General features: G+C 47.8%; 1 protein-coding gene across 2 annotated transcripts in view; it reads right to left on the bottom strand.

Moving 5' to 3' along the window:
* KAZN (kazrin, periplakin interacting protein) overlaps window positions 1-2067 on the bottom strand; it is a 230544-nt gene extending 228477 nt beyond the window's left edge. The window contains exon 1 of one of the 2 annotated variants that reach the window (XM_069782422.1): window positions 1510-2067. Coding sequence is in view for 1 of the 2 variants with exons in the window: in XM_069782418.1 (XP_069638519.1) it covers window positions 1510-1630 (121 nt within the window). In the remaining variant the exon portion in view is untranslated. The remainder of the gene's footprint in view (window positions 1-1509) is intronic. The other variant, XM_069782418.1, reaches the window with a different exon arrangement.
* Between the last annotated feature and the right edge of the window lie 8533 nt (window positions 2068-10600).

Genomic DNA, 10600 nt, shown 5'->3' on the forward strand with positions numbered 1-10600 from the left:
CGCAGGTTTCCTTGCTGGTGTTTCCCTGTAAGAAAGGGAAGGGAAAAGCAAACAAAACCGAAATTACAACCTGTGTTTTCCCACCTGGTTGGTCTTACTAATTTGGAAAACAAAATGCTCACCCAGGACTGGGGCTCTCTCACACATCTCTTCTTTGTGTAACATCTGACATAATGGATCCACAGACTTTGGACTGATCCCAGGCCACATAAGATGAAAGATTAATACCAAACCCTCTTGAAAAACTGCCTGACATTTCCTTGGAGGTAGCAGCATGATCACAGGCTTGATTAACTGAGTAGTTGTTAGCTAACGAGTCATTCTCCTGGCTCAAACTATGAAAGCACTATGAGAGGCACAACAGAAGTCGCAACGAAACCCTAATACATAATATTTTGGATCTCACCATGTAAACAGAAACACTACAATCCAAACATCATTAGTTACAGAATTGGTTGGGGAGAAGAGAGAGAAAAGAGGAGAGAGAAAGAGGGGATGGGACACTTTGGAGAACATATTTGCTAAGATATATGCACCATCACAAACAGAAATAAGAAAGCACCAGTAGGTCCAAGGAAAACAAGCCCTAGAAATTCAGCTTAAGTGTTGTTATGGTACCATTACAAAAACCCAGGCTTTCTCCACAGCCGCAAGTAAACAAATACATCCATTCTCAGAGCTACCTGTAAGCAGGAAAAAGAGAGCAAGTCTTGTAAAATTCATTATGCCAATCTATTAGCCTTGGGAACTCGGGTATGAAGGAGGATGCTAGCGCAAAGCTCCGGGGCACTTAATGGAGAAGTGCTTCAGGGCACCTGTGCTGAGCAAGTAAGAAAAACAAGAAGCAAAAATGGAAAACGTGGGATTAGTCATGTTACACACTCCCTCCTTAATATCCAAGAGGCACAGACAACAGATAATCAGGCCCATCTGTAGGGATGTTACAAATGTATGAAAACAACTGGGAAAAGGAACAGAGCTTCTAGGTGTTACAGTAACACAAACAGCCAGAAAAAGCAAAGGCAAAAACCCAAACACTTTGTCCTTCATAGAATTGACTACCGAAGCAGAGATCTGCACACCTAGAGATGCTCTGTGCTGCAACAGTCACCCTCCAAAACAGCAAATCAACCTCCAGTTTGAATGTCATTACTTTGAAATTGGAAAAGTTGCTATACATGTTGCGTACACTTCTAAACGTAATGGTAGCTTCCACTATCTGGTGAAGAGCAGCTCGTTCCAGTCCACGTTAACCCGAAACGCGCAAACATCCCAACCCTTGCCTCAAATTTGTAACTGTTCGAACACAAAGCTTTTAAGTGGGTTTGGGAGAAGTTGAGGCAGGTGTGCAAATGCAACAGGGGTCGCTCCAACTTTCCCTTTGGAAAACACCGGGTTTGGGGAAGAACTTGGGAAACAGGACAGGGGAGGGAAGAGATTAGCGACACTGCAAACCAGGAGGTGAGATGTAGGACGATAAGGTCGTACCCGCCCGCGCTCCTCTCTTACCTGCTTCCATCAGCTGGCACTGCTGCCCGAAAACTTGCGAGAAGGTAACGGGGCCTGCCGCAGAGCTGGAGGTCACGGGAGAGGAGTCCATAGCTCTCTTCGGGTCCTTTGTGTTAGTCATGGGGCAGAGCCCAGCAGCTGTGAGAAGCCTCCTGTCCCCCTCAGGTCCTCAGCGGGCAGGATGCGACCCCCACTGAGCAACGCTGCCTCTTCCCAAGCCCGGAGGATGCTCCTTTCTCCCTTTTCAAGGGAAAGTAGCGACACGCAGGTTTTCACTCGAGCGTCGCGAGTATTTTCGTCGAGATCTGTCTCTGCCCCTTCCAGGAGTTTTGCGGGGTGTCCCAGGCAGGCCTGCTGGCCTCAGGCACAAATTAGCCTTAGGCGGTGGGGGCTGAGCCCTTCGGGGGTATCTGCCATAGTCAAAGCGGAGATAACGAGTCTCTTTTCTTCACCTCCTGGAGCCGAGGTGTCCAAACCCAGCAGCTACCCTGCCCGGGAGCTGGGGCACATCTCCAGAGGGAAAAACAGGGAGTTTTCCCCCTCGCAGGGTGCCGGGTACCGAAGGGATGCTGACACGCACACACACACACCCCCCCCCCGCCAAGAGATGCTGGGCTACCAGAAAGATCTCTGCTCCTCGCCGGGGTTTGGAGCCCAAGCTCTCCTCACCTCAGGAGGTCAGAGGAGGCTTCCAGCTGCGGACGAGCAGGGCCGGGGGCTGCGCGACCCCCCCTCCCCCGTCAGCAAACGGCAGCAGCAGCCGCCGCTGCCGGGGGCTCTGCCAGCCCTCGGCATTAGCCCTCTCCCTCCACCCCGAGGTTTATTCCTGCCTTAGAGCCCTCTCTCTCCCCTTCCCCCAGCAAAACAGGCGAGGGGGAGGAGACTGGAGCCACCGTTAAATAACGTTTTCCCCCTGCCCTGCTGCAGTGTCCCTCCCTCTCCCCTTGCCCTGCTGCAGCCGCCGTTCCCGGGAGCTCTTCTGGAGGCAACATGGAAACGCGGACTCAGCCGGGCAGGAGGGAGCAGCTCGCCTTAACCCCCTCCCGCCTGCTCGCTGGGATGCTCCAGGGAAAAGCGGTGGAGACTGGGACCCAAACTGGTCCCGGGGACTGGGACCCAAACCGGCCCCGGGGGGGCTGCCCCAGCACTTTGGCTCCCGCAGGGCTTGCGGTCACTGGAATTGTTTTAGCGTAAATACCAGTCGGGGTCGTTTGCGTGGAAGAGGGGCCAAGAGTTAACTCCCAGGAAAGTCCGATACAGCTGATTCATCTTCATTTTAAAAACTCCCTCTGCCAATGCAAAGGATGCTGACTCCAGGAGCTCTGCGGGATTTTGTCCTCCGTGAGTCATCGGGGCTTTCTTTGGGAAAAAAGCTTACCACAGGGCTAGGAAAACACACACCGAGGTGGAAATACGAAACTGCCAGATTATAGCAACAGAAAGCCCAGGGTAGAGCATACGAGTCACCTGCAGGTAGCTCAAATCCCGGGGTGAGGCAGGGTGGTGTTCCTAGCCCCTTTCTGCAGGCAATGGAGGCAGAAAGGGGCAAAGGCACTTGCGCAGGGATACCTGGAGAGATTTTAGTAGCTGGGACTTGAAGTCACATCTCCTGGTCTGTGCTGCAGGCAGCACAGCTCCTCTGGCAATGTCGCTGCTCAGGGTGGACACTCAGCTGGGAATCAGTGTTGCTCAGAAAATCCCAGCTTTATCATTGTGTTGTATCTACTCCCTCTTCCTGCAAGTCCAAAGAAACTGGCAGATTTAGCACTTTTAACAGCTGCTAGACTGGTTCAGTGAAAGCTATCGGTTCCCATGAGATTGCTCCTTCCTATAATGAATATCTTCATCATTGACACAGACAGTGGGATCTAGTATACCCTCAGCAAGTTTGCAGATGACACCAAGCCAAGTGGTGCAGTTGACAGGCCTGAGGGACGGGATGCCATCCCATCCCGAGGGACCCAGACAAGCTTGAGAAGTGGGCCGCTGTGAGTCTCATGAGGTTCAACAAGGCCAAGTGCAAGGTCCTGCACCTGGGTCGGGACAACCCCCGGTATCAACGCAGGCTGGGGGATGAAGGGATGGAGAGCAGCCCTGCAGAGAAGGACTCGGAGGTACCAGTGGATGAAAAGCTGGAAATGAGCCAGCAGTGTGCACTCACAGCCCAAAAAGCCAACCGTATCCTGGGCTGCATCCAGAGCAGCGTGGCCAGCAAGTTGAGGGAGGGGATGCTCCCCCTCTACTCCACTCTGGTGAGACCCCCCTGGAGTCCTGCGTCCAGCTCCGGGGTCCTCAGCACAGGAGAGACAGGGATCTGTTGGAGCGGGTCCAGAGGAGGGACACAAAAATGATCAGAGGGATGGAACGTCTCTGCTGTGGGGAAAGGCTGAGAGAGTTGGGGTTGTTCAGCCTGGAGGAGAGAAGGCTCCGGGGAGACCTTCTTGCAGCCTTTCAGTACTTAAAGGGGCCTTATAAGAAAGACAGGGACAGACATTTTAGCAGGACCTGTTGCAATAGGACAAGGGGTAATGGTTTTAAACTAAAAAAGTGCAGATTTAGACCAGATATAAGGAAGAAATTTTTTACAATGAGGGTGGTTAAATCCTGGCGCAGGTTGCCCAGAGAGGTGGTTGATGCCCCATCCCTGGAAACATTCAAGGTCAGGTTGGACGAGGCTCTGAGCAACCTGATCTAGTTGAAGATGTCCCTGATCCCTGCAGGGGGTTGGACTAGATGAGCTTTAGAGGTGCCTTTCAACCCAAACTATTCTATGATTCTATGAGTTAAATGGTTTTACGCTCAGATCAGCTATGGCAGAGTACAGCCCAAACAAACAAGAGAGAGACATCTTTGCATGTTTATTTTGCTAAAGACACAGGAACAATTTCTGTCCTCACAAGAAGATGTAACTTGACCTTCTCATGTATTACACAGAAGAAAGCAAAAATTGGGCCGTTCAGTCCACATGTCTTCAATATTCAGGTATGTATTCCCGTGGCTGTTTTCTTCCTTCCTGACTCTGTTGCCTGTTGCACTCTCTGACCATGCCCAGCTGCCCAGAGCAAACTGTTATTTGAGCAAAACCTGCTCATATTTGAAGCCTACAAGAGCATGTTCTAAAATTATTCGGAATGTCAGAAAAAAGCTGATATAGAGTGGCATTTAGCTGGGTGGGAAGGCATTAGTGAAGAGCAAAGGGGCTAGACTCAGTTCTACCTCCAGTATCACATTGTGCAACATGTACTCCTGATCACGTATCAGGAAACCCTCCCAGAGCTGTTTGGCAATTTCTCTGCAAAATCCACCGCATAGCTGCATCTAGCTCTGAAATATTAAAGCATAATTAAAAAATTTTTAAAAATTACACAAGAGGCTACCTGAAAGTCCCTTTCCCCTATTTCCTTAACAAAACTTTTCCAGGTCTTCAAGATTTCAGGGGGTTTAGCGTTGCAGAGCAATTCACAGATATATTTTTCTTTCTCCCCAATTCCATTATGCATTAGGAGAGGGCACTGAAGGTTCTTGAAAAGCAAAAAAAACCCCACCCAGAAGTCTTAGAAAATCTGTATTCTGCAGGTGCTAAGCACTCTCTCACTGGTAGGATGGGTACCCTGGGTGCAAGAAATCTTCCCAGACAGGGAATAGCGAAAGTGGGAAAGCGTTAAAGCCTGTTTGCTGTTTGATTTCCAGAACATGCCTTGTAGCTACAGTGCTGGGGAGACGGCAGACTCACCACCACCTCCTGCTCTCTGCAGGGTTTGATGGTTCTATATGGGGCACTGTGTAGAGCACAACCCGCCGCAACGGTTACACAACACACTGAGCAGCCACGCTTCATTTAACACCATTGTTCACAGCTTGCAGCCATTACATCAAGTCAGTACGTGTCCCTAAAAAACAGAAAGCAAGAAAACAAGCCCTCTCGTTCAGGCTGGGTTGGGAGCCGTGTACCTGCTCAGCATCGATTACCTTCTCGCCCAGCGAGCCGCTGGGAGAAGATCAGCAGTGCAGGAGCACACCAGCGCCTGATCTTTACTCTGAACAGCAGGCCAAGGGATGCCCCAGTTTAGCTCAGTACATTTTGCTCCTAAGAAATGACCCTCTGTGAGGTACAGAAGTTTTCCTACGACATTTTCCACTTCACTGCAGCTCAGCTGAATTTTACTCACACAGCTGACAACTGCATTGCTGTGGGCAGTCTCATGCAGGATCCAATGCCAGGTTTCCTCCTTGGGGCTTCTGTGCTTACCACAACACTGAGGTTTATTTAACATATACAAGGTTCCTCAAGGTCCCCCCCAATCTGCAGGTGTCATTGCTAACTCCATCAGCTACAGCAATTGACCCCACATAGAAAATAACTACCAGTAAAACAGATAAATAACCTGACTCAAAGTTTACCTTTTTAGGTGAAAAGGAAAAATACTAGGGTTAGGAATAATGTGACCCTTGTTAAGACACTGGAGGTCAATTTAAGAGGTGCTGTGCTCGCACGCGGTGAATGAAACGTGCATGTGCTGCACTGGCAGCATGGGAAGAAGGTGAAGTAGAGAGGGTCGATCCCTACCCATTAGTAAGTGGGAGCTTATTCTGCCCTTCTGCTTCCTAACACAAGCTGCCTGCTAAACCGGGAAGTTTCAGCTTCCTTTAAGGTTAATGAGACATAAAAACAATGGCAGCATTCTCAAATATGTATGAAAAGACTTCTGTTGGCAAAAAAACCCCAACCAGGTAACCTGATTACCTCTGCCAGCCCTTCTCAAAACACCCAGAGTCTCCTTATGGTGCACTCTGCCAGTGCCTGCAGGACTTGCCAGACCCGAGTCATCTGTCTGGCAGCCTGGTTAATGGGAAATCCCGTACACAGCAAAGAGCATCTATCGCTGTGGGGCTCCGACAGCTGCCCTGTGGGCCCCAAAAGGGAACACAAAAGATGTCTAGTGACTGTGACCACCTCGGACCGAGCTCTCACGGGCAGTTTTGCTCTGATGGACCTTCACTTTCTCCATGGGAGTTCCGTGCAGTCATTAAGGCTTTCGGGTGATCACTGGCTCTGAAAGCCTGTGTTTCTGACAGCCATCTCTAGAGATGAAAATTCACTCTCTTTATCTGCGCTTGCTTCCTACGAGCTTTGTCACAGATAAAGCCTTAGCCAGCTAAGGGGCAGATTTGGTCTTGTGTGCCTTTCGATTACCAAGAAGAAGAGAGATGCAATCTCAGCTGGGCACTTGCTTCCTTTTCAAAGGAAAAATCCACACAAGTAACACTGCAGGTGACTTTAAGCAGTCTAGTCCCTTCATCTGGGATCTACCAGATCGCTGTGTGGCATCCCTTCTTTGAAGAGCCTTGTTCGACCCCAGGTTGATGTCAGCTTCCCAGTCAGAGACAATATGGTTATAACATTTCTGCTTAGCAGAGGAATTCATTGATGGAGCCAGATGGACTTGTTTATCAGGAAATTTCCTCTAATGCAGTAACACGAGCAGCTTAGTAACACCGCAGCTGAGTTACCGTCAAATCACCAAGTGCAATGAAAAGTCCATCTAACACACCTTTATTAGCACTCCATCTGGAATGACTAACGTCTTTGCTGACAAGTCTCCCCATGTCATTTTATGAGGATGTAGCAACTCATTTTCTCCACACTGATGATCGGTCAATCTGACAGGGAGTTCAGAAGTCCCGAAATGCGAAGGGAGCAGCTCTGTGCACCTCCACCACCCGGCCCACAGTGACAGCAGCACAGAAGCAGTTCACATTAGGACAGAAGAGCCTTGGTAAATGCCAGCTTAATGAAGATCTGCTTCTCTTCCATATCTAATTATCTCACTGAACAGACAACAATGTGCCACGTGAAGATGTACGAAAGGGAAAGAAACTCAGTTAAACTCATTACATCAATAGAATAGGCGTTTCATTACAGTGATACTTAACATCTTTAGAAATACCCTGTGCAAGAAATGGGGGTTATTCACAACAATGTTCTTAGTAGCAAAGGATTCTGGAACAGAGGACGACTCAGGAAATACCACAGAAAATTTCAGATATTATCCTTAATGAGATGCCATTGGCAAGGAACGGTAACAAGGGAGAACTCATTTCTTGTGTGTCAGAAGTCAGTGTTTCACTGTTACAGGGCAGAGACTCTGAGAAAAAGTAACAGATAAGGATTTTTGCATTTGCTTCCAGCACACCACTGTCACAAGGAGGGCTGGCAAAATCATTGGCTGGATGCATGGGGAAGTATGGATGCAATTACCCCTCCGCAGACAACACTACTGAGATCAGTTCTGGAACACTTACGCAATTCTGATGCCTGTGTCATGCAAGGAAAATGGAGTATTTTGTAGCACTCACAATGAAGTTGAAGCAATGCACTTAAGATTTGGTATCGGAGACAGCAATGAAACATATTTCTCCCTTCCTTCAGATTATACCTCCATCAGTTCTTGGCTGAAAGAGAACTGTATTTGGTCGGGGTTTATTCTTTCCAAAAAATAAAAGTTTGAATGCCGCAGAAGAAAATTATATAAGTGGTGCAGAGAGAGGAAGTCCTACTCTGAAAGACTTAGAGAATTCGTCAGATAGTTTGTCAAAAGTAAGAGTGAAGTATGGACTGAAGTATGGCTTGCTTAACGCATAAATAACTTTGTAGAAAAAAAATACCAACTATGAACGGACTCTAATCAGTTGGTGCTAGGCGCAAAGAGAAGCTGAACTCAGATACAGACATTATCTACTAGGACAGAGTGCTAAAGGAAATAGTCTGGGTATTTCACTGCTCAAGGTTAAATTAAGATGCATTCCTAAATCGATACACCCTAGGTAAGCCTTAGCACTGCACTTAATAGAGAAACCAAAGAATGAAGTTCAGGGAGTCCATCAGTTAAAGCACTCTGGCTATAGAAAGATTCAATGTATAAGAGATAATGTATAAATATATTGTGTAAAGGACAGGATGTGAGTATAATAACAAGCAATATGTTTTATAGTACAAATTTTCTGATGTAATGCTGGTCCCCAAACAGTCTATTCCACAGAGCTTCAGCTGGAGGGGTGAGGAGAAGATGAGCCTGGCGATAACACCCTCTCGCCTAGTTCTTTGCAGAGCCATTCACACCGGCAAAGCAAGGGAAAAAAAAAAATTAGTAAGAAGAAAACCAACCCTGCTAAGCCCTGCTGCAGTCCAGGGGACCCAAAACTTAACAGAGCAGTAAAAGGGGGGTACTTGCATTAGTATCTCATATCTAAGATAGTATTTCCAGAGCAGTCTAATCTTCAACAACTGCCTCTTCTTCCAAGGCAGCTGCAAAGCAAGTCGTAAAACAAATGCAGCACAGCTTGAAATTCTCTCCTACCCCCGAGCACCTGTCTGTCCCCCTCCCCTTCTTCGCTGGAGAATAAATGTCAATTGTTCACCATCAGTAGGCCAGAACGTGCTTCTGTCAACTTCCTAGGCTAGCTCATCCCTAAACCAAGAGAAACGTCTCTTGCACCGAAAGGCACAGCGCTATTTCTGCATGCCCTCTGGTACCCTTGCGCAAGCCAGCTGGGAGCATCCGCTGCTCGTGTCACCCGGGCTGCTAGTCATCAGCCACAACGATTTCCGAGCAGTGACTTTGGCTTGATGCAGGCAACGACCCCAAGGTGAAAGGCTCCATCGTTCATAATCCAGGGAAAGGTTACTCAGCAACGCTTGACGTGCATTTCTATTTCTCCCGTTCTTCCACAGCTGACCCATCTTGCATACGAGACGACAAGCTGTTGGGGAGCTCAGCTGTGATGTACTTGTGTCCTCCACGTCCACCAAGGGTCTTTTTCCTGAGCATACACAATACTCTGCACGTCCTATAGCCCTGAAGGACTACTTAGAATTGGCACTGCCATCAAAGACTGAAACAGCCTCATCAGTTTTCCTAACTGAGATTTTGTGAGGGGATTCTGCCACTGGCAGTGTCATGTCTGCATCCTCCTGCCAGCTGCAAGCAGCCTGATACATATGGTGGTACAGTAAACAGTATTAAGGCACTAGCTTCGTTATGAGAAAGTTTTTCTCCTTACCTGTTTTTGAAGGTAGTCTTCTCCCAAAAAAGCCACAGCTCTTATAAAAATGAGTAATTAGCGCTGCTTCACGTGACAGCTCAGACAGGTGAATAAAAGTATGTAGCTATTTATTTAAAGAATATTTCAGAAGATTCTCAGGCAAGGAAGGAATGACAGCTCAGCAAAATTTGATCACTCAAAACTTAACTGAAACTGAATGCCATTTAATAAAAATCAGGTAGGCTGCAACGCTGCAAGAGGAGGTTGACTGACTGCTAGGCTGCTGCAGGCAAGGCAATGACATGCAGTGGTGACAACAGTGATTTTTTACTAACAGGTCAGATGCGTAATGCATAAGGAATCTTCAGATTTTCTGGGGCGAAAGAGCCATTTTTAGCCTATGTGAAATTAATATTAATACCTATACTTCAGCTGTTCCCAAACCTGTTTGTTGTATCTGATAGTTTTTAAGGAATGTGGCTGAATTAACGCACCACTGATGAATGGCTGCCCACCGACCCTCAGCGATTCCCTTACAGAAGTGCCAAGTCCCATGGCCCTGGACAAGGTATAAAACTCCCCCCCCCAAGGTGGTGTGACGGAGCATATCCTTTAACAGAGAAGAATGAAACAGGGACCATTTCTAGGAAGCAAAAAACCCTCCCACTTCATGCCCTGCTCAAACTTTCACCCTCCAATAGAGGACAGCAACCCTTGAAATTTACTGTATTGCGTTGCTTGCACAATGCTGCAATGCTTCAACAAGAGGGTTGGCTTTGAATAGAGAGTCCAAAGTACAAAGGGCTTGCATGCTGCTTATCCAAGCGTGTAGCCCCAGAGTCTGAAGCTGTCAGGAGAGCTGGTCTGCAGTAATTACTGTTTGCATGCATGGAGCTTGATAGACCAAGGTGACATTTCTATCCCCTTCCTCCTCTCCTGCCACCCACCAGAAAAAAACCCAAACCATTCAGCCATTTCAGACCCAGAAAACATTGGATCTCCATTTTGAAGACTTCCTTTGCTGAACTAATAATAAATATTGCCATGA

Source organism: Haliaeetus albicilla, chromosome 4 (genome assembly GCF_947461875.1).
Source record: "Haliaeetus albicilla chromosome 4, bHalAlb1.1, whole genome shotgun sequence".
Taxonomy (NCBI): Eukaryota; Metazoa; Chordata; class Aves; order Accipitriformes; family Accipitridae; genus Haliaeetus; species Haliaeetus albicilla.